The sequence below is a fragment of the Hyaena hyaena genome, unplaced genomic scaffold (assembly GCF_003009895.1).
Source record: "Hyaena hyaena isolate Hyena2069 unplaced genomic scaffold, ASM300989v1 scaffold_744, whole genome shotgun sequence".
Lineage (NCBI taxonomy): Eukaryota > Metazoa > Chordata > Mammalia > Carnivora > Hyaenidae > Hyaena > Hyaena hyaena.
This window is the reverse complement of record NW_024081366.1, coordinates 57187-80205: the sequence shown is the minus strand read 5'-3', so window position 1 is coordinate 80205 and position 23019 is coordinate 57187. Positions and strand designations below refer to the sequence as shown.

General features: G+C 41.0%; 2 protein-coding genes across 4 annotated transcripts in view; one reads left to right on the top strand and one right to left on the bottom strand.

Annotated features, from left to right (window-relative positions):
• Window positions 1-7604, bottom strand: part of SRPX2 (sushi repeat containing protein X-linked 2) — a 28711-nt gene extending 21107 nt beyond the window's left edge. The window contains exons 1-3 of one of the 3 annotated variants that reach the window (XM_039218073.1): window positions 7282-7604; window positions 5373-5471; window positions 176-256 (exon numbers count right to left, since the gene is read on the bottom strand). In XM_039218073.1, coding sequence (XP_039074004.1) covers window positions 176-256; window positions 5373-5471; window positions 7282-7342 — 241 coding nt within the window. In that variant the 5' untranslated portion in view covers window positions 7343-7604. Of the gene's footprint in view, window positions 1-175; window positions 257-5372; window positions 5598-7281 lie in introns of all 3 variants that reach the window. The other 2 variants (XM_039218074.1, XM_039218076.1) reach the window with 2 other exon arrangements.
• An 8677-nt stretch (window positions 7605-16281) lies between these two features.
• Window positions 16282-22740, top strand: TSPAN6 (tetraspanin 6). Its single transcript, XM_039218084.1, has 8 exons — window positions 16282-16468; window positions 17405-17593; window positions 17870-17944; window positions 19064-19162; window positions 19628-19762; window positions 20157-20240; window positions 21762-21867; window positions 22528-22740. The coding sequence occupies exons 1-7, from the start codon at window positions 16382-16384 to the stop codon at window positions 21828-21830; spliced, it is 738 nt and encodes a 245-aa protein (XP_039074015.1). The 5' UTR covers window positions 16282-16381; the 3' UTR covers window positions 21831-21867; window positions 22528-22740.
• Window positions 22741-23019: the final 279 nt, after the last annotated feature.

Here is a 23019-nt window from a genome sequence, read left to right as displayed (position 1 = left end):
GGGGATGTCATAGAGCAAGTTAGTGACCAAGTTCATGATTGGAAATCACAGCCCCCGATTCCCTGAGCTGCAGTTTTGGCACATATGAGCCAAGCTAGAAGAGGATGCTTCAGGGAAGATCTAGGCCTTACTCCAGAAAAGACCCTCCCCGAGCCTGAGAAGCAGTGAGGTTTACCTCGGTAGTCTAGGGCAGGGGCTTTTGGAACCTCTTTAGCATATACTTCATTGTAGCTTTCATCTGGGTAGTAGCCCGAACCTGCAATGAAGAAGATAATACCAAGATGACATATTAATTTCTTACTTAAGTCTTCTCAACTTTTTTCCGTATCCAACCTGGTCCCTTCTTGAGGAGATGACACTCCTTGGGTAGGGAGCCAAGTAGATATTTCGTGTGGAAAGTTCTGCCTTGTAAAGCAGTAGAACTATTGTAAATAAATCTCAACATCTCAGGTGCATAGAAAGTGAGCTCATGATCATGGTGGGGGGTGAGGGGACTTACTGGTAGCATAAGAAACTTCCATTCAAAAGAAACAAATTTGAACTTCTTGACTATCCATCAATCCCGCCAATCTGGACTATAACTGACCCATTTCTTTGATGCAACACACAAGGTCTTGGTGAGATATGGATAATGACCAAATTATGAGGATGGACTGTTGTCTTAGGTAGGAGTTAAAAAATAGAGTCTGAGTAATTGCCTTGCCACTAGTGACAGACCTGCTCATGGTCCTCAAAGAGAAACAGTTCCTTGAGCCCTCACTAGCCCACAGGGCACCACCCTTTTGCCACTTGGTTGCCATTGCTAGGGGTGGCATGCCAAGGCAGAGAGGGAGAGTTCAAAAGGCAAGAAGAGGGCCACCTGGGTGGCTCAGTCGGTTGAGCGTCCGGCTTCAGCTCAGGTCATGATCTCACGGTTCGTGGGTTCGAGCCCCGTGTCGGGCTCTGTGCTGACAGCCAGCTCAGAGCCTGGAGCCTGTTTCAGATTCTGTGTCTCCCTCTCTCTCTGACCCTCCCCTGCTCATGCTCTCTCTCTCTCAGAAATAAATAAAAAAAAAATTAAACAACAACAACAAAAGGCAAGAAGAAATGAGCATGGTTTCATGTCCTGAGCCGTTTGTCCTGGTTTGCAGGAAAAGGAAGGCAGAGTCCTTTGGAGAAATTTCCTGTTCCTCTAATCATCAGAAGCTTTAGCAGGGAGCTGCTGAGCCAGGAGAACATTCCAAATCCACCCCCATTCTGTTAAGTGGCCCAGTCACTGGTGGAGGCAAGTCTGTGGCTGTCTGGGAGACTAAACAGTGTGTTTCACCAGACAGCAGGAAATCAGTCTTGAATACAAACTAATTGGAATACAACTTAGTCCTTTCCGGAGTGAAGTTTCTGGAGGCTCTCTTTCCAGCCTCTCTGAGCCCTAATGTACGCACAGGAATAAAACAGCCAGTCATGCTGGAGTCAGAAAACAATTCCTCATTTCCAGGAGAGGATGTGCTTTCAGGACAGGGCTGAGTTTTAGTGCTGGAGGCCTTTGGCCTGTGTCAACATTCAGACCACAAGCTTGTCTGCCTCCTCTCTGGGAAGAAGCACAGGGCCCCCTGCACTAAAGGGTGGAGCAAAGGGCTAGATTATGGAGCTCCTCCATTCCCTACAACCTCACACTGGGGTTGGGGGTATTGGGAAACCATTCCATCTTAATGAACAAGGAAATGACTCAAACTGAAAGTTTGCTTTCTGAAATCATGTCTTCATTGGTTTGCCCTCATTCCAAAGGAAAGAGTTTATTTTTTTCTTGCCATTTATTTTTTTTCTGTTTTCCCAGTTCCATTCTTTTCTTGGCTTTCCTTTAGTTCTCTTTAGGCCTCCTCTCCCTGCTGTCTCCCTTTCTACATGGGAGGGTTCTTTGTGGGGCACAGAATTCTTGTCAGCTGTTTCAGTTTAGTATTAGCCTCAGAGCCTTACAACTTCTGTAAACAGGAGGCCAGATGTTTGTGATCCCCTAAAGGATTAGTCCCAGCACTCTTGTTCCAGAGCTTACTTGTGAAGAAATGCCCAGAAGGGAGAAAGCCCCTGTTTACCAGAAGAGCAAACCGGAGTGTTAGAAGCCTATGGCTGGAGAGCAATAATGACAACAGTGGTGGTAGCAGCAGTAGCATGACTAACATCACTCAGCATGTACTAGTCCTCTGTTCAGCCCATTACATATGTTATCTTATTATGTCACCCTAACATCTCGTGACATAGACACTCTTATTGTTTGCCGATATACAGATGAAGAAACAGACTCAGAGGAGTTAAGAGAGTAGCCCAATTTCTCCTACCTCAGAAGGAGCAGAATGGGCATTCCAGCCAAGGATGCTTTGACCCCATGATACCAAACTCAGATATACCACTAAAGATGGCAGTAGGAGAAAGCTTTGGATGATATCCAGCAGAGAGAAAAACCCAAAATGTCTCTTGCCATCCAGCTTTTTAACTCTGGGTGTGCGATCAAAGGCCACAATGCAATTTCTATCATTCCAGAATTACAGGGGATGTGGGAAAGATGAGGGGAAGACACAGTCAGATAATTACAGTTTCCAGCAGGGTGCAGAGGTAGCTGGACCAGTGCCAAGTTTGCACTGCAATGGGAATGGGCTTAGCCCACCTTAGCACTTTAAGCCTTTCCATGTCCGTCTCTTTGCCTGTCGTCGGGTATTTTATTTTGCAAATATTATGATACTGAGATGAGATATAAGAAAATAGAGGGACTTCCTCCCCACATTGTTCTATCTGCTTGCCTCTTCTCAGCACTGAGGAAGAGAGGTTTGCACAGCCTGCCTCAGTTCTTTTACATCAATCAGAGGTTACCTGATTACTAGGGTCCCTCCAAATTCCATAGTACAGTCAGACCTTCCAAGCACTGCCCTTCACAAAGGTATGGTTGAAGATGTAACTGATAGTTGAGAACTATTTTAAGATCCACACTAACACTTGGCTTATAGTAACAGGTATAGTCTGACTTCCTGAACTGCACAGATATGCCAATCCATACTTTTAATCCACTGTTCACTTTATTAATATTCTCAGCCCTTCCTAACACCTGCTGATTATTCCTGTATCCTTGTTCTGATCAGCCCTTAATCCACACTTGGTTGCTTTCCTTGTGCTATTCCCATTTGAGAACAAAGCTATAGCCATGAATAAACAATGATGGATGCACAAGGAATGGTCAATAAATATCTGTTGAATGAATGAATGAGTAGAGCAAGCTCAGACAGCTGAGCTAGTGATATAGGGGAGGATTATTTAAAAATTTCTGAATTTCTCTCACCATGTAGCCTCCCAAGAACAGAAGAGGGCAGAATGAGGGTTGTTAGAGACCTCACCAACCTGGGCTTCCAAGAAGGAGCCTGGTGATTCTTATGGAAGTAGAGAGTGCCACCTTTGCAAATGGCCTTTTGAAAGGTTAAATGAGTCTAAGTTTTTTTTAAACTGCTCTGTCTAGATGGAGGGAGACAAACCATAAAAGACTCTCAAATAATGAGAACAAACTGAGGGTTGATGGGTGGTGGGGAAGAGGGGAAAGCGGGTGATGGGCATTGAGGAGGGCACATGTTGGGATGAACACTGGGTGTTGTATGGAAACCAATTTGACAATAAATTATATTAAAACAAAACAAAAAGAAAGAGACCATGGGGAAAAAAAAATAAACCGCTCTGCCCTCAAGACTCCAATAGCTTGGACTTCCACTCTAGAAAAGGTAAAGTCCCTTGCACTCCATGAGATTTCTTTTTTTTTTTAAGTTTATTTATTTTTGAGAGAGAGTGCAAGAGTGCAAGGGGCAGAGAGACAGGGAGAGAGAATCTAAAGCAGGCTCTGCACCAACAATGCAGAGGCCGATGTGGGGCTTGAACCCACAAACCATGAGATCCTGACCTCAGCTGAAGTTGGATGCTTAACCAACTGAGCCACTGAGCCACCCCCTCCGTGAGGTTTCTTACAGGTGTTCAAAACTGGGCTTTGAGCCATCTAGTCTCCATTCCTTAGTCCTCTGGTCTTTGTCTGGATTTTGGTCTTATATACTTGAGCTGGCTAGGGGGAGGTTGGGGAGGATGGCTAAACATATTATCTCCTGGAGACTTAGGGCTTCTTTAACCCCAAAGAGTGTGTACTCTGCCAAGGACTTGACTTGAATTTCTTCTTCTCAAAGTCAGCCCTTGTACCTCACCCCCTACAAAGCCAGGTTAAGCCAAAGAGGGGAAGAAGTTTGCATATTTGTTTGAAAGCTTGATGCAGCTGTTCCAGACAAACAGTGCTACTGCCAAACTCCACCAGGAGCTAAGGGCATGTGGAAAATTTTAGCTGCAATGAGTGTGGCTGTGGTGGAAGCAGTTTGTTATTTACTCATCTCTGGATATTTTCCTAACTTTATTGGTTTGGTCTGACTTCTTCCCCCACATCCCCCAGTGCCTATGAAGGCAGACATTGCAGGCCACAGAATATTCTTAGCACTTGGAATGCCAGTTGGCCCCCATCAAAAACCTCTGTCTGCCACCTCATTATCCTTCCTTCATTTCTCTCTCTTCCTCTTTACTTCTCCTCACTGAGTCTGTTCTTTTCAGCTCTCTATGTCTCCAGAGGCAAAGGATGAAACATTTAGGAATCCAGAAATCTCCATCCTTTCTGAAGTAAGGAACAAGCCAGAAGAGACTGGGGAATCTCTGTTTAAGAGAATGTGATCTATATTGTTATTAACATTTTTGGCAGAAGGGGGCTATAAAAATCTGATCATATAAGATCTAGGGGAGAGAGAGGGAGGGAGAGACTGACACACACACAAATACACACACACACGCACACACACACACACAAGGAGAGAGAGATATAGACAGAAATGGAGAGAGAAAGAGAGAGAGAGAGAAAGGGAGGGAAAGAGAGAGGAAACTGACTACTGAAGCAGGTGAAACAATGGCCTCAAAAGCCATGTTGTCCAATCCTCACATTTTTATGCTGATGCAGCCTGTTTTCAAATATCCCTTGTTAGTTTGCCTCAAAAGCCTCCCTTGGTAGCTTTTGGAATGTTTATTTGTTTTTCTTTATTTTTTAATTTTTTTTAACATTTATTCATTTTTGAGACAGAGAGCACATAAGTGGAGAAGGGGCTGAGAGGGTGACACAAAATTTGAAGCAGGCTCCAGTCTCTGAGCAGGGCTTGAACCCACAGACTGCGAGATCATGACCCGAGCCAAAGTCAGATGCTCCACCAACTGAGCCACTCAGGAGCCCCAGTTTTTCTTTATTTAAGTATCTCTTATTGCAGTCTAACTTTCTCTTCTCCAAGATTTAGCCTAGGTCCTGCCTTCCATGGAAATAATGGGCAACAGATCCTAAAACTTACCTGCATACCATGTTGGTGTCACTGCTGAAGTGAAGAAGAGCAGGAGAGATAGAGCTCCTCTTTGGGTTAGTTGACCAGCCATCCTTAAAAGGAGTCGGGCTGAGGGGAGGTTAGGGAGACAAGAATAGAGATATGCAACCAGAAGTACCAGGGAAAAGAAAAATATCTTTCAGAAATCAGCCATCAGTGAACTTCCCAAAGTGAGAAGAAGCAGAAATGCAGGATCTGTGAGGAAGAAGAGAAATTTTTAGATTATTGAATGCCTGTTATATTGTCCCCCTTGTAAGGACCTTCCATTTTATAGAATAGCAAGACTCTATTTGTTATTTCTGATCTCTTTTCCTCCCAGGAGGAGGATGGTATAAAAGAATCAATTCTCAATTAACTGTGGTGAGATCAGATACAAGTGTTTCATTGTCCAAGTTATAGAGAGGGACACTGAGGAACCAAGATCAGGAAGGGGCAACATAAAGTCATATGGAACCAAGAGGGAATCCTACGATCTAAAAGCTGCCAGTTGATGGTTTCATCCATTTAACTAGTATTTCCTAACCACTAATCTGGGAAAGCATTAGCATTAGACTAAGAGCTTGAATTCTGGAGTTACACAGATCTGTATGTGTATCCAATTCTGTCCATATTAGCTATATGGTCTTGGACAACTTCCTTAACTTCCCTGAGACTCAGTTTCCTCATCTATAAAATGGTAGTAATAATAATAGTATCTACATTATAGAATAGATTATTGCCTAGCACATAGGGAAGCAATCAATATATATTAGATATTATTATTCCCCACTTTGTATTAGACAGGACTAGATGTTTCCTTTCTCCAGTCTCTCATATGTTACCTATGGCCTGGCTCTTTTCTTAGTTTTGAGTTTTGAGACTTAGTGGTTTGGTAATGGCTTTTGGCTTTTAAGTCCAGCCTAACCTTCTAGTTTTATTCTGCTGAGCCAGCAGGAAGTCTGTGAGGTTGGGAAGAACCTATTGAGGTACATGAGGAGAGGGTGAGCAAGCTTCAATTGCCCTCTCACTTCCTGTCCTGCCCTCACATTAGTGGGATGAGAGTATTGGGGTTCCCAGTTGGCAAAAATTTCATCCAAAACAGTATTAAAACTTGTTGCCTATTGGTATAAACTGGTCACTGAACTTTTCAGCAGGCACCCATTCACCCACATGTTCTCAATGAAATGCTATGCTCAGGGGAGGAGTCAGTTCCAGAAATGGAGAAACAAAAAGATGGCAGATTCTGGCCAGAGTCCCTAAGGAACGTGAAAAGTCCAAGAATAGCAAAAATTCATTTTCCAATTCATTGCTACTTGGCTTCAGATTTTGTCTAGACACTGGCAAGGAAGCAGAATAGAAAAAAAATTGAGAACAAGCGAGGGAGGCAAGGAAAGTGGAAAGATGAGGGAAGGAAGCTAGAAAAAGAAAATCTGTTAGGGCTGAAAGAAAGAGATAAAAGCAGAAAGAGGGAACAAAAGGACAAGGAAGGGAAGATTCAAGAGAGATCTAGGAAAATGAACGGCTAGATAAACTAATCACCAACCCCTCACATATGCTGTCTCAATCCAGTTCCATGGTCCTGGAGCACAGGGTTTCCTTTTCAACCCACTTTTCTGCATCTGTGACTGCTCCCTGCCCATCTCCTCCCAGATTGGAGACTGAAAAACTGACTTACCGGGAGTCAGCCACCCTCCGCTGTGGGCCAGGAAGGTAGTGGGAACCTGTATCTGCAGCCGGGTCATGGTTGAAATGGCAAGTAGCATATAATCCAGTTTCATAAAAGACACCCCCCGACCCGCCGCCAACAGCCATGTTGTCCATGTCCTGGGTCTCATTACCCACCATGGTTGTGAAATGAGGTAGTATAATGTGGAGGGGTTAAGCAGCAGATCTTACTTACCTATTTTATAAATTTTTTCTGCTTTCTTCTTCTCTTTCTCCTTCCTCTCTGCTCCTCTCATCAGTCAGAAAAACTTCTATTTTAACATTCCTAGAACGAGTGACTCTTGGTCTGTCCAGGCCTCCGGGATTCTGTTAACACTGCCCAGATGTTAGGATATCTGCATCTGCCAAAAGTTTCCTTAAAGCTATATTATCCCCAGAGCTATAAGCTATTCCTCCCTCAGAGAAGGATTTTAGAGAGATGGGAGAGAAAGAACGCAGGGAATAGAGGAACACAGTCCATCTGCCACAGAACAGGGGGAAAGTGTGAATGGTGCTGGCCCTGAGCCGATGAGTATAGTAATGACTAACAGAGGCTGGCTAAAGGGCCTCCAGAGATGTGGTGTAGGAAGAACATTTCTTTTTATGACTCAGCATGACATGAGGATTGAGTGAAAAGGAATTTCACAAACTCCAAGGAGAGGGGAAGAGTGTAGCTGACTTTGACTTTCCCTAGAGATTTCCCCTGCAATTCCTGAGGACTTCCCAGCTCTTCAGTTGCCTTGCCATCCATATATACAAGGTCAAACACATGTTGAAACTCTCCCACTGATGACCTAACTTCTTTGGACTTTAGTTTCTGATAAGATTATGTTGTTTACAAAAAATACCATGCACTTTTTGCCTGAAGAATCAAGACTGATTTCCTGTAATAAGAGTGCAGGGAAAGCATGCTTAGAGAGGCTTTAGGGGGAGCCTGTTCAAGCACACCAAATGATGTGTGCATGGCAAGGTTATAGCCCTTGCTAAGCTGTTTCCTAGCGGCCTCTGATGAAGGGATATGCTTCACTAAGCAAACTTTCTTTTTAGTATCTGGTAATGAGAGTATTCTAACATAGTGCAGACCAGCTTCACACATTCTCGTGGACATTTCCATCCTTGAAAAATAAGTGACTGTAGAAGAATTTTTTTTAGCTTCCATAGAAAGGGTCTCTTCCTTATGTGTGCAAGCAAATTAGTAAACTCTTCTCAGTTATAAAGGGAAGAATTGTGCTTCTGATAATAAAATGTTCAATAGTAAGCCTGTTTCATTTCCAATCCACCATTCAGAAGTATGTATTGACTGTCTACTATGTGTTCAACAATGTGATAGTGGTATAAAAAAAAAAAAAACTGAAGACAGAGGCGTCTGGGAAGCTCAGATGGTTAAGCCTCTGACTTCAGCTCAGGTCATGATCTCATAGTTAGTGGGTTCGAGGCCCCTGTCAGGCTCTGTGCTGACAGCTCAAAGTCTGGAGCCTGCTTTAGATTCTGCGTCTCCCTCTCTCTGTGCCCCTCCCCAACTTGTGCTCTCTCTCTCTCAAAAATAAACAAACATTAAATAAATTTTAAAAACTGAAGATATCTTGGCCTTATTTATTCAATAAATTTATCATGCTTCTACTGTATTAAGGATGGTGGAGAGATAAAATCCCTAACATCCTAATGCATAATTAGTTCAACAGTATTTACTGAGCATCTATTATGTGCCACACACTGTTCTAAGTACTTGAGCAACATCAGTGAACAAAAGAGACAAAAATCCTTGCCGTTGGGGCCCCTTGGTGGCTCAGTAGGGTAAGTGACTGACTCTTGACTTTGGTTCAGGTTGTGATCTCAGGGTTCCCCCCTTCAAATGTTCAATGTTCAAATAAACACTGAAAAAAACCCTTGCCCTCATAGAATGTAGAAGGCATTCAACAAAAATGTTCTTGATTACAATTGTGTGTGTTTAGGGAATTAGCCTTCATTGGACATCTACTGTAAGCTAAGAACAAAGAACAGTGGTGAGTATGAAGTGCTTGATCTTTCAATCTGGAATTATAAACTCCAGAGGATTTATATTTAGGAGGGGAGAGAAGGGGGACATAAACAATTAGACAATGATACAAAACCATATAAAATTCTAAAAGTTATGGTATAGACTTTGAGAACTGTGTGAACACTCTGTGGGGAGAGGTAGGCCTTGGTATGTTCTGAGGCAAGGGAAATAAATAATAGCTCACTGTTAGGTCAGAGAGGGATGGGCAAACTGGTTAGAGGGATCAAGAGAGTGATAGGGAACAAAACTGAATAAATAGGGTAGGGCCAGATTGTGAGGTTTTTGAAATCAGATATAAAAATTTACTCTAAAGTCAGGTGTTAGGATATAGTAAATCTATTAAGTGTGTTTGTGTGTGTGTGTGTATGAGTGTGTGTGTGTGTGTATGAGAAAGAGAGAGACAGAGAGAGACAGAAAGAGAGAGAGAGAGAGCAAGAGAGCGAGCAAGTGCAGAGTAATAAATTCTACTAGGGTTGTTTTCTTTCTTTCTAAAAAAAAAAAAAACCTTTTACTGGCCCCCCTCTTGGCAAAGAGTACAGTAGTAGAGCATTCATACCCTTCACAAGCAAACCCCATCTATGTCCTCAGCCTAGTTTTAAACATTCACCTAATCAGGTTGTACTGAACTACTTCCTCTTCCTTTCATACTTTGGTGCCTTTGCCCAGGCATACTTACTCTACCTTGTATTCCTTTACTTCCTTTCCTGGACTGTTGAAACTGTATCCATCTTTGCTGCTGAGAAGTTTGCCTTAGCCCATCCCAGAGAGATCGGGTTGCCTTCTTTTTCTATCGCATCACTTTGTAAATATCTTAATTACAGGCTTATCACAATTATTGTCATTGTTCACCCGTGACAATCACTGTTCCCTACTTACTAGTTTGTTCACCTCAGACTCATCTTTGTCCCCTCCCAGACCATGAGAGCCTAGGGTGCAATAACCTTGCCTTAGTCTCCTTCATTTCCCCAGCACCCAACACAGAGCCTAGCACATGCTAGGCTGAGGATGCTGTGTAAGGCCTCATGTCCCACTCACAGCTCGAGGGAGCAGGACAGAATGGTGGCAGAGAGAAATTAAAGAAGAATGTGAAGGAGGAGAATATGGAATGCATAGGGAGATCAATGTAAGGGTATATAGAGACAGACAGCAGTTCTGTGAAGCACCAAGATGGGCAATATGAAAAGCTTATGCAAAATAAGGGGGGGTGCTCATTTTAAAAACCCAGCATTTCTTCAACATCCATTATGTGTGGATAACACTGTGTCAGACACTTTGGGTGTCAGGTTAAATAAATCACCTCTCTGTATGATTTGGTTGGGAAAATGAGACAAAGACACAAAGAGACTGACAATATCTATACATAGAAATGTAAAGTTCTTAAAGTTCAGTACCATTTTCAACATCAAGACATTTAATATGAAGTTCCTCAGCAGTCAATAAGGTATTATTTTAAGAAATGTTAGATATGGAAACTGACTTGTATAGATAAAATCTCAGCAAAGCATAACAAAACTAACCTAGAAACAACTTTATTAGAACACTGACTAAGGTAAATTGATATGAAATTGTGAATTTTAATATCATTCAATATTATTTCTCATTTCTATGTGTCCCAAATTGTATATTATGAACTTTTTAAAAGAAGGCAAGATCTAGACTGCAAAGGGAGGGAATGATTCATGGAGAATCTGAAAGGAGTAGATGGAAAAGAAAAGTGAATGAAAAACAGACAAAGAAAAGAATTTCAGAGAAGAAATGATAAGAATACACATGACATAATAGGAATAAAGATATTCCCATTCCGGAAACTGATTTTTAAAACTGTACATATGAATTATCCATTTAAATGATAATGTTCACTTTACTTGTTTAAATGATGTTTATCTGATGGCTGTAATGTGTAACATGAGATTTTAAGAAAATAAACAGGAGGTGCTTTTTTTTTAAATGTTTTTTATTTTTATTGTTGAGAGAGAGAGCATGAGCAGGGGAGAGTCAGAGAGAGAGGGAGATACAGAATCTGAAGACAGGCCCCCGGCTCTGAGCTAGCTGTCAGCATAGAGCCCAATGAGGGGCTCGAACCCACGAACCATGAGATTATGACCTGAGCCAAAGTCAGATGCTTAAGCAACTGAGCCCCCCAGGCGCCCCCAGGAGGTGCTTTTTAATTTTTATGATGGGCACTTAGCCAAAGGTATTTGAAGGAATTTTATAAAAGGTATTAGAAAATGAAAATGGTAAGGTCATTATGTGAATAAGAGATAAGATGTATTCTGAGTGAAACAGTTGATATCTTTTTACTGGTTCCTAAGATAAAGGGTAGTATTGTTCCAAGACATTATCCAGCAGCTCAACTTAATTGTTTTGCTTGTGATAGTGTGATACTAGGATGGCTTAGGCATTTATTTAGTTTATTTAATTTAATTGATCAAACCTTAAGTCACTACTAAGTGGTTAGTCTCAGAGACCAGCTGTGACCAAAGGGCTCAACAGAGATTGGCTGAAACCAAATGAGGTCATCAATTGAGCATTGTGTCCTAGGGTGCTGGGGAGAGAATAAAAGGGGGTGCAAGAGCCCTGACACACTGGCTCTTCAGTAGTTTCTGAACATGTAGACAGCAGGATATAAGACAGGTCAGTAGAGAAGCAAGCAGGTACTGTAGTAATTGACTAAGGATCTGAGTTAATGTGAGTGCTCAGACTATGAGCTCTGATGCTAGAAAAAGAGGTGTGTGTGGGCAGGGGTGAGGGGATGGATAAAGGGGGCAGATTAACATTCTCATCGAGTGGGGTTGGGATATACCTTAAGTAGGGAGTAGGAATTTTGAGTGAGGTTGGAGAATGGGAAGGGAACAGGGAACAGATATTGTTTATTGGGAGATAATCATATTGTCTTATTGTGGAACAGAAAATTCACGTTGAAAACGCAGTAGGAAATAAGCTGATACCATATTTGCTGGTGGAGACATATTTTAAATGCCAAAGAACAACACTTAAACTTAATCTTGAAGGTTACAGGAAGTTAATAGGAAAGGGACACAAATCCCTACTGAATATGGAATGTAAAACAAACAGCAACAATACTTAAAGGAAATATTTGCCTTTTTCCTACATTTTCAGCATCAAACATGTGTTTTTGTGGTCAGAAAGAGGGAGAAAGATAGATTGAGCCAGAAAATGTACTGAACTCTGTACTTTGCCACTCTGGGATGGCAAAGGGTTCCTTAGGGGATTGCCCTATTGGAATGAAGGCAAAAGTAAAACTCAACAATAACCCCAAGTACAAGGCAGAATTGGGGAAGGCATTGAGGTTTTTATGCTTCAGGGATTTCTAAGAGCCCTTGTTTGTGGTTAAATGTCTGATTATAGCAGTCTTTGGTTATTCCTAGCCAAGACAGCTATTTATACAATGGCAGCCATGTCTCATCATAGAGTGGACCCTATTTCTGATGAGAGAAACAGAAGTTCATTGGGCTTAGTCCTAGGCAAGTTAGCCCCTTTGAACCTGTTTCCTCATCTGTAAAATGAAGGCAGTGGTAGTTTTTACCTCACAATAAGGGCTCTTGTGATGTATGCATGAGGTACTGCCTGTCAAGCGCTTAGCAACAGTGGTTGGTACATAGTCAATGCTCAATATTACAGTTACTATATATAATATATAATAGAATAATATTGATAATACTATATATAATAGAATGTAATATCACTAATACAATTAAGTGTTACAATATTAATACTTTAAAGAATAAATGTATTTTCTGACCTATAGAATTACTACTTACATTGCCTTAGGTGGGATTAGATGTCCCTTTGGCCTGGGTTTGTGCCCAGACCCAGGCCTAAATTTGAAGTAAACTGAACTTCTGGGTTTCGTGGCATGGCAGCAGGGTAAGAGGGTGTAGCAGAGTGAGACGCGATGGTGCAAGGTGTTGTGCCCATAGGAATATTAAATTCTGTGTCAGCCTTTGGTTTAACTTGGCACCGACTGTTATTCAAACAACGCAGCGTTGTAAGCAGCAGAGGAAGGGAGAGGCGGAAAATCAACACATTCTTGGAAATAATGTGTGGATTTTGCTTTGACTATTTTGTTTTCTCTTCAGCCACAAAAATGTTTCTTTGCTGTTGGGGCTCAAAATGAAAATCCTTTTCAGAACGTGGTACAAGCCTAAGTTTCAGAGGAAGCTTCCATTTAAGATGACAAGGAGTTAGCAAGACTTCCCTTGATACTTGTTTGTTCCAATATGAGAACTCCTCACATAGCGTTATTTGGCCTAGGGAGAAAGCTTTGCATTTACTTAGAGCTCCTCAACCTCATTTCCTGTACTTATGGCACGTGTTTCTTTTAAAATTGACATCTGTTATCTTTCCTGATAACCTTCTCTCAGTGTTTATAGCTGCAGAGATGTATCCTTTACCCATTCCCTCCATGTGTTTATATGTTAGGCTTTTAAAATTTTAGTCTAAAGACCGTTGGTGCAATATTTGTTCTTTAGTAGTCACTCTCTTGGATCTCAGACATCTGGCATGATGCTATAGGAGCTGGTCCTAAGACAATATTCAAAGTACAGGGAAGCTGTGTGTGACCAAGTCAATGGAGCTTTCTTGTTTTCTGGTTCTGTGGTATATATTTAAAGCAAATTTTCAAGCATAAAAGTTTGGGCATCACCTCTCCTTTCACTATACAATATAATAGCACTACAGTAAGTGCCCACTTTGTGATGTTAAGCTTGTGTCAAGATGATGTCATGGATTGCATAGGGAACTGATATTGTCTTTTACTCCCATCCTTCAAGAAACAGCACACACTCACTGGGCACTCAGTCTTTGCCCTTGAAGAGCTTACACTTTAGTTAAGAAACCAGATCTTAATACATAACTCTGTGCAATAATTAGATCAACTGGTTCATGATACATAACATGGAAATGTGGAGCTTTCTGCATACATGATTTAATAGGAATGTACAATTATAAACTTCCCTTAAGAGTTAAGTTGTTTTTGGTTTAAACTTCAATGTTCTGTGTCTTACCATATGGATTAAAGGTGCATACAGATCTATGGCATTGTTGGTGTTAGGTATCAACTCAGATTTCTTAGAAGTAACTATTTTTTTCTCACAAGTTTATATTTTTATGGAGGGAGCAAGAAGGCCAGAGAAAGTTTCACAAAGTATGTATTTTCCACTAAACAGAAACTTGAGTCTTGACACCCAATAGTAATCTTTCTTTTCTCCTTGATTACACCTGTCCTGAATTTCTAGATAGATGAATGCTAGGGACTGCACTAATGTTCCTGAACAAAATGGGAGACCAGGATGCCTATAGCACTGAATTAATTCATTAGTATTTAACTCATTTTGTGAATTGCTTTGAACCTGACTAGATAAAAAAGACCTACCTATTCTCAGTTTCTCATGAAAAGTAAATGACCTATTTAAATTGAGGGCAATTTGAATGGCTCATTCAGTCACTAGTCACTCTTGAAGCCTAAAAGTTACCAGAAAGCAGGAAACAGTGAGTATCTGTAATGTCTAGACTCATTTCTTTTCTCCCCTGTAACTATAGGCATAGAATTAACCCATTGTATTTGTAGCTCAAATATATGCACTTATTCTTGTGTGCTGAGCAAAGCATATGTATATGTATCCTTTATGAAACAGAGACATTCCCCATTTCACAGATGTATCAAGGAACTTTAAATACCCTTTAGGGCTCTGCTGATTTGCATAATCCAAATTTTCTAGGCCTTTCAACTATCTGGAGACTTGTCTTTACATTTAGCCATTCCTGAACTTAAGCCCCAAACAAAAAGAGCCTCAGCTTTTGTCACCAATAGAGCACAATAAATTTTGTTCAGGAGACCCTGAAGAGGGCTATGTTTTTGTTCCACTTTACCCGTTAGATTGATTGCCTCTGGACATATGGGACAGAAAACTCTGGTGATTTATTCCCATTTTGTAAGCACAGTGAGCTCTAGTTTTAGCTTTACTGTTAGTTGTGTGACTTTGGGTGTTTCAGCCTCTTTGTGATAAGCTGGTTCTTGATCTGAAAAACCCAGGGTGCTGAAATATACAGTGCCATTCAGTTTTAATATTTTAAATGTGGAGTGAAGGTCACATTTACCTGACATTCTCTATAGCACTTTCCCTTTTTAAAACTTTGCAGCTGATGGGGCGCCTGGGTGGCTCAGTCAGTTAGGCGTCTGACGGCTCCCGTCATGATCTCACGGTTCGTGCCCCATGTCTGGCTCTGTGCGGACCACTAGCCTGGAGCCTGTTTCAGCTTCTATGTCTCTCTCTCTGACCCTCCCCTGCTCATGCTGTCTCTCTCTCTCTCTGACCCTCCCTTGCTCATGCTGTCTCTCTCTCTCAGAAATAAATAAAAACATTAAAAAAAAAACTTTGTAGCTGATAGTTCAACTTACATTTCAGTATTAATCACTTCAGAACATTTTCCCTCAACTTTCCAATTGTTTAGAGGATAATAGAGGAGAAAGATAATGGATTTTGCAAACGTCTGTAGGGAAATTGTCAAATTCATTAACAATCTCTCATACCTAGCTTTGGAATTCTTTCAGCAAGTGATTATTTCCCACAATCTATTCACTCTTAATGCCCCCCTCTCCACTGCATGAAACAATGTTCAAAAATTGAAAAGCACAGAACAAGTGAAAAAGAAATAAGCTTAATTCCACCACTCAGGAAAATGTCACTTTTCCTCATTTTTTGTCTAAAAACATATGACTGTACGTGTCGCTTTGGAATATGCTTTTTCATTGGAAATATATTTCTTGAGGATATTTAGTCATGTAATACAGATTCTTAGGTCATTTTTAACCTCTTTTCATTCCTTTTTTTTCCCTTTAGGGCACCAGGGGCTGGCGAGGCCGAATCTCAGAGCGCTGCTGGCGCTGTTGGTGATAGAACAATATGATCAAATTATAAGGGCGGGGGGGGGGCGGGAAAGATTCCTTGAGAGGAAAAAAAATAAGAAAGCTCCACTTGCAGATCTAGGAAATTCCCGACAATAGAACTTTGTATATAGTTTTCGGTAACCTTCAGCAGGGGGCGCTCGGAAATTGTCGACATTTTTCGGATAGCCTCCCGGACTTTACCCTCTAGAAATTGTACAGTGTTTCCGGCTCTTCTCAGTTGTAGAAGCTCGTAAGTTTCCGGCAGTTTCCGGGGAGACTCGGGGACTCTGCGTCTCTCTCGCTCTTTTCCGCTCGCCTGGTGCGGCGGGGCAGGGTGCTGAGCTAGTCATGGCGTCCCCCTCTCGGAGACTGCAGACTAAACCAGTCATTACTTGTTTCAAGAGCGTCCTCTTGATCTACACTTTCATCTTCTGGGTGAGAAACCTAGGAGCCCGGGGGCGGGTGGGGTCGCGGGCTTTGGTGGGAGGTGTGACGCTGAGCGGAGGGCGCTCAGGTCTGAAGTGGGGAGGGATGCGACCGAAGGGTTTGGCCGGCTGTTGCCGCCGGACCCCGACGGTGGCAATGAGTTGCCGGGGTCTTGCTCGGGCATCTTGCCTGCGCCGGCATCGGAGTGCTGGATGGTGGCAGCCAATAGGCTGTGTTAAGACACAGACACGCTTAGGGTTCGAATTCGAGGCGAGAGTCGAGGAATGGAGTTAACACCCCAGAGCTCTCAGAGGGTGTCCCCGAACCATTGCAAGAGGCAAGCCTTGCCCCGCCCCTCTAAGAGCTCACTCGCATAATAGTCTGTTTCTTTTCACTGCTTCGAAAAAGGGGAGTATTTCACCGGTAAGTATGGTAATGGCTGCCCTCCCGCCAACCTATCGTCGGGCTTCCTTTTGTGTACTATCCTTTTGTACGCAGCGCTCAACTCTGAACTGCGCTTGGGGGAGGGGGAAGTTTCAGGAACTCTAGAAACACTTTTTTCCCTCCTCCAGGAAGGTGTTCTTCCTATGGCGGGAGTAAAGCAGTTATGGAATTGTGATCCCTAGGACAGATATCCCACGGATTTCTGTTTATACCAAAAAAAAAAAAAAAGTTCAAGAAGTTTGTTAAGATGCCTTCTCCAGCTGCTCCCTGGTTTCGCCCTGGTTACCTGGGTTACTTGGTGATCCAGGGTGGATTTATCAAGGCCTGTCCTTTTGTGCAGATCCCCTTCCTATCCCTTGTCTCCCATATCCCAGCCACAGCTCTGTGGCCACAGACTGCTAAATTAGTACACCTATTGTATCTTAAATATCCAGTAGTTTGTGGTTTGAAGGTGCTGCTGTGTACAGTGTGTAACTTTCCATTCTCTGGTTTCCCACATAGATCACTGGTGTTATCCTTCTTGCCATTGGCATTTGGGGCAAGGTGAGCCTGGAGAATTATTTTTCCCTTTTAAATGAGAAGGCCACCAATGTCCCCTTCGTGCTCATTGGCACCGGCACTGTCATTATTCTTTTGGGCACCTTTGGCTGTTTTGCTACCTGCCGAGCTTCTGCATGGATGCTAAAACTGGTGAGTCCTTGTTTTCCTTAGAATTGATTCTTGGTTTTGGAATAGTCTTATGTGGTGTAGGCTTTGTTTCTTAAAACTGGCCATGGCCATTTAGGATTTTTTCCGTTACTTCCCAAGTAACATTTCAGCTGCCAGTTCCCACTTTTGTTGTGTTTTCCCTTCCTTTTTAATAAAAACATGCTGAACTGATTGAGCAGACTATATTTTTCTTTGACTCCCTTTGTGGCTGTGATGTATCTTCTTTATGCTGACTTGGACTTTCTTTTTATCCCATAGTATGCAATGTTTCTGACTCTCATTTTTTTGGTTGAACTGATTGCTGCCATCGTAGGATTTGTTTTTAGACATGAGGTAAGCCTGAATTTGGGAACCTATTAATATGTTAAAATTTATTGTTCCAGAGGAAAAAAGAGTTAAAGGCAATTTTTAAAAGTTCAAAATTCACTCTTAAAGCTTACTTTTGTTTAATGCTAATTTTTTCAGCCTGTAGCTGACAATAATGGATTTCTTGTAAAAATTCTAACCCATTTTTAATAAAAAAAATTAGAAAATTGTAAAGACTGACAATCACCAGAAGGAAATTACAGGTACCCATAATGACATGTATTTCCAGTTCTTTTTCTGTGTGCAAATACCTACTAAAGTGGAGATAGTACAATTTATAACTTTACTGATAGGAAAATATTTAAATCACAAAATTGATAACACAAATTTAATACCTTCTCCACTTATGCCACACATTTTATTTATTTATTTATTTATTTATTTATTTATTTTTTATTAAGATACAGAGCATGAGCAGGGGAGGGGCAGAGAAGGAGGGAGACACAGAATCCAAAGCAGGCTCCAGCTGTCAGTACAGAGCCTGATGTGGGGCTGGAACTCACGAACTGTGAGATCATGACCTGAGCCAAAGTCAGAAGTCGGATACTTAACCAACTGAGCCACCCAGGTGCCCCATTATGCCACACATTTTTAAGAGATTAGATATACTTAGTGGAAATCATCAAAACTTTAATATTGAATTAGAAATCATGGTTCCACTGTTAAACCTGGGGTTGGGAAATCATTTGGTGAGTAGTGAAGGTTCCTCAGTGAGAGTGTTTTACAAAGTGTGGTAGTACAGTCTACCAAAGTAAGGTTTTGTAGCTTAAAAATTCTATAAGCATCAAATTTGTACTTGAAGTAGAGAAAAACTGGGCGAGGGATATAAGAGTACAGAGCTACCACTTGAATAAATGCTCCCATAACACTTTAACTTGAGTGGTTATCTTTTATTGTAATGTTTTGCTTAGTAATCCTCTCAGTTAGACTATATCCCATAGAGGACAGGATTGGACCATAGAAATAATTACCATACACGTTGCTGTTGTCAAAGACATGACAGATGTGGGGATTTTTTATCTGACCTGGAAACCAAAGAAACTTTCTAGAATCTTTATTTACTGGCATTGTGTTTCTTTGCTGTAGATTAAGAACAGTTTTAAGAATAATTATGAGAAAACTATAAAGCAGTATAACTCTACGGGAGATTATAGAAGTGATGCCGTAGACAAGATTCAAAATACGGTAAGTAGTCATAGGTGGTGGCTTCTCAAGAGGGGAACACATTTCTTATCCCCTTAGAGAAGAGGAATAGGCCCCTGGCTACTAGATGTTATCCACTTGTATGATTTTCTCGTTACAATCTTAGATCAGGAGAAAATATGTCCCTGGAAAGAAGGGTGGGATGATACTAAGTGATAGATCTCCATTTTCTCCTAATCATTGTCCTCACATCACAGACCAAGTACTGTTAGTACCAACTACAGCAGGAAAGGAAGCCCAGTGCAAAAATGTTACATTTAGTATTAGGGGGAAAAAGGTGCTAATCTGTTGAATTACAATGCCGATTGAGGACAGCCACTTAAAAATATTAGGATATGGATCACTAAGTATAATATTGTTTTGAGTACAAATTGCACTCTAAAATGATAGGTTAAATGTTTGACTACAAAGTTATGATGTAAACTATAAATGTTTTTTTTTTTTCAGTTGCATTGTTGTGGTGTCACCGACTATAGAGATTGGAAGGATACTAATTATTACTCAGAAAAAGGATTTCCCAAGAGTTGCTGCAAACTTGAAAATTGTTCTCCACAGAGAGATGCTGATAAAGTAAACAATGAAGTAAGGAGTCTTTACAATATTTTTATTTGAAAATATTAACTGAATACAGAGTTGACTCCATCTTTAATTTTTAGTCACAATAAATATAATCAGAAATAGGACAACTATTAGTCTCAATGAGTAAATGAGGAAACTGAAGCTCAGACAATTTGACTTGAGTTCAGACCACGAGCAAATAACACTTTTAAATGCCTAATCCAAGAGGTGGAACTTCTGCTCTTCAAACTTCTGTCGAGAGCATTGTGCTTGAGAGGAGATAAGATTTGTTATATAAAAGAGTAAATTTTAATAAAAATGATAATCAAAGGCTGTGGTAGCTAAAGCTCCTCTCTTGGCAGAAGTGTTCCTTATTGCTTGTGCTGTACTTAATATTTTTTTCCCCTGCTCCCATTAGGGTTGTTTTATAAAGGTGATGACCATTATAGAGTCAGAAATGGGAGTGGTTGCGGGAATTTCCTTTGGAGTTTCTTGCTTCCAGGTAAGTCCTTGTAGTTAGGAATATTTCATCACTCTTGTTAGGTGTAAACTAGAAGTTATCCGCTGTGAAGGCGTCAGGGCACTTCCATAGAAGTCACGTTTTCACAGAGTCTCAGTTTCTCATCACAGTATTGAACTACTTTTATTTTGTATTAGAAACTTATGTAGTCAGTTATTTGCATTTGGGTCTTAAATAGACCGAATAAATAAAACAATAGCTTTGTTTTATTTTGGAGGGATATTTTGCTATTTTCATTCCAGTTTTTGATGCCTTGGATCTTCTGTTTTCCTGCACTGTTTTCCACAATTAGAATTCTCTAAATTTTATTCCTGATTTACCAGCTCTTTTGACCCCATAGCCTGTCATGCCTTGAAACTACAAAAAGCAAGACTTAGAATTAACTCCTAGTAGTACATACCTGGCACCCTTTTGGGAATGGCAGCTTTCCAGCATCATAGTTTATTAACTAAACAAAAACATCAGATAGATGAGAACAGTGTTTTTCGGTGTAGTCAAGATTCTACAATGTGATTCATATTTTTCTTTCCTGGGCTGCAACTGCCTGATTAGTTGCATGTAAGGTCTGACTTAAAAAATTTAGATCATATGACCCCACATTCAATATGTGCCTGTTATGTTGGGTACCGGCTGTGTTGTGGTTTTAAACAATTTTTTTAGGGGATGGGAGTTTTTCCTATATTAAACATCGTGGAGACAAAACTGAAAGAATCAATACACTTGGTTTTGGAAGCCTAATCTTAACGCATTTCTAAAGCAGCTGGTGTAACTGTGTCTCAATCTGCATTAATAGAATAACCACTAGCACGTTTGAAAGGTTCTAATTTGGGACCCCTGGGTGGCTCAGTTGGTTAAGCGTCCAATTTCAGCTCAGATCATGATCTCATGGTTCGTGAGTTTAAGCCCTGTGTTGGGCTTCGTGCTGATAGCTCAGAGCCTGGAGCCTGCTTCAGATTCTGTGTCTCCCTCTCTCTCTGCCCTTCCTCTGTTAATGCTCTGTCTCTCTCTCCAAAAATGAATAAACATTTAAAAAAAGAAAGGGTCTAGTTAAATAAAATAAAAAATTTAACACCTCATTTAGCCTAGCCCTCTTTGAAGTGCTCAAAAGCCACCTGTGTGTGGCTAGTGGTTAGCTTATGGCACAGCCTTCACAGATGGAGATTTTATGTGATGAGATGCTTATGCTAAACCATATCCTTTTTGTTCTGATAGCTGATAAGTTATCTGTTAAGTTTCCCCAAAACTTAATGACATTTAGGACTTTTGTCAGTGACTGTTGTGAAATTCCAGGTCATAGTAGTAGTAAAACTTCCCTTATATTCTTTGAGTGTGATTTAGATGCTGCCGAGTATCAAACACAGCTGTTGAGAAAAACTTCAGGAAATTATTAGTGAATTAGAAGAGAAAGGAAAATAAACCTATATCCTGAGGTCTTTAAACTCGTGTGTGTGTGTGTGTGTGTGTGTGTGTGTGTGTTTAATTTTGTTCTTATTTTGTTTTTAGCTGATTGGAATCTTTCTAGCCTACTGCCTCTCTAGGGCCATAACAAATAACCAGTATGAGATAGTGTAATCAGCAAATCATGGGCTTACTCCTCTCCAACTTTAAGGTATGTTCATTTTAGTTCTCAGCTCTGTCTTGGTGTTTCCTTCAGCCTGCTCGTGTGATGGATGTACTGAGTTTGCCAAAGTCTTGTTGAGTGGTGCATTCAAGTCTTGTTGGTACTGTGTTAGCCCTACATAGGCAGGTCATGTCTCTAAATACAAGGCATGGCCACAAAGGGCAGAAGGGCTTTTGGGAGTTTACCTACACATCAATCTAAGGAACCTAAGTGGTCCCCTTTCTGACAAATTTGTACCTACACAGAAAAGAAATGAAGAATCCCAGTTATGACCTTAGTTGTGAGGTTCCCTGGCAAGTACACTCTGCTCTTGACCCAATATTGGCATTTTCCCTGGTCTTTTATCGAGTTTTCATTTATCACACTTCCCTGGTGAACTATTCTTAGAGCTATAAACAGACCTAGCCCAACTTAGAACCCGATTAGGGGGAAATATGTGTTTCAATAACTTCAGTATTTGAATGGTAAACCATGAGAACTGTTTCTGGCTGAATTAATCCCCTAAGGTGTCCTTCACATTTTAATTGAACCACTGACTGGGAACACATGAAGGTCTTCATTAGCAGAGTAGATACTAAACATGTGCAAGTGAATACAGATATTGAAATTTGGGTGACAAGTAAATTAACTTTTTTTCTTCAATTTTAGGACATTTACATTCCCTCCTGTGAACTATGAGATTGCCTGGATGGAAGACAGTTTAACACTTCTTACCAAATAGACCAAAAAATTACATCAATAGGCTGATTCAGTCAAGACATTTGTTCAATATAGGTTCACCTGGCCCATTCATGTTAGATCATTGAAACCCCTGTATCACTGTGAAACACTGGAAGAGCTAGTAAATTGTAAATGAACTAATGTTGTGTTCCTCTTGACTTTTATTTTGCTCAATGTGGGGCCATTTATTTATTTTTAGAGAGAGAGAACAGGGAAGGGGCAGGAGGAGAGAGAATCTTAAGCAGGCTCCAGAGCCTGCCTTAGAGCTTAATCTTACTGACTGTGACATCATGACCTGAACCTAAATCAAGAGTCGTATGCTTACGACACGGCATAGAAGAGCTAGGTTCTACCAACGAATGTGTAAAGAAACAAAACCAAGGGACCCAGGCGCCTCACAATGTGGGGCTTTTGAAAGAT

Bases quoted from the DNA above. Each gene is read 5' to 3' on its own strand.
- TSPAN6 (XM_039218084.1), top strand. From the start codon at position 16,382: ATGGCGTCCCCCTCTCGGAGACTGCAGACTAAACCAGTCATTACTTGT. The intron at 19,163-19,627 runs GTAAGTAGTCAT...TTTTTTTTTCAG, and splicing joins TAGACAAGATTCAAAATACG to TTGCATTGTTGTGGTGTCAC. The intron at 20,241-21,761 runs GTAAGTCCTTGT...TTTTGTTTTTAG, and splicing joins TTGGAGTTTCTTGCTTCCAG to CTGATTGGAATCTTTCTAGC.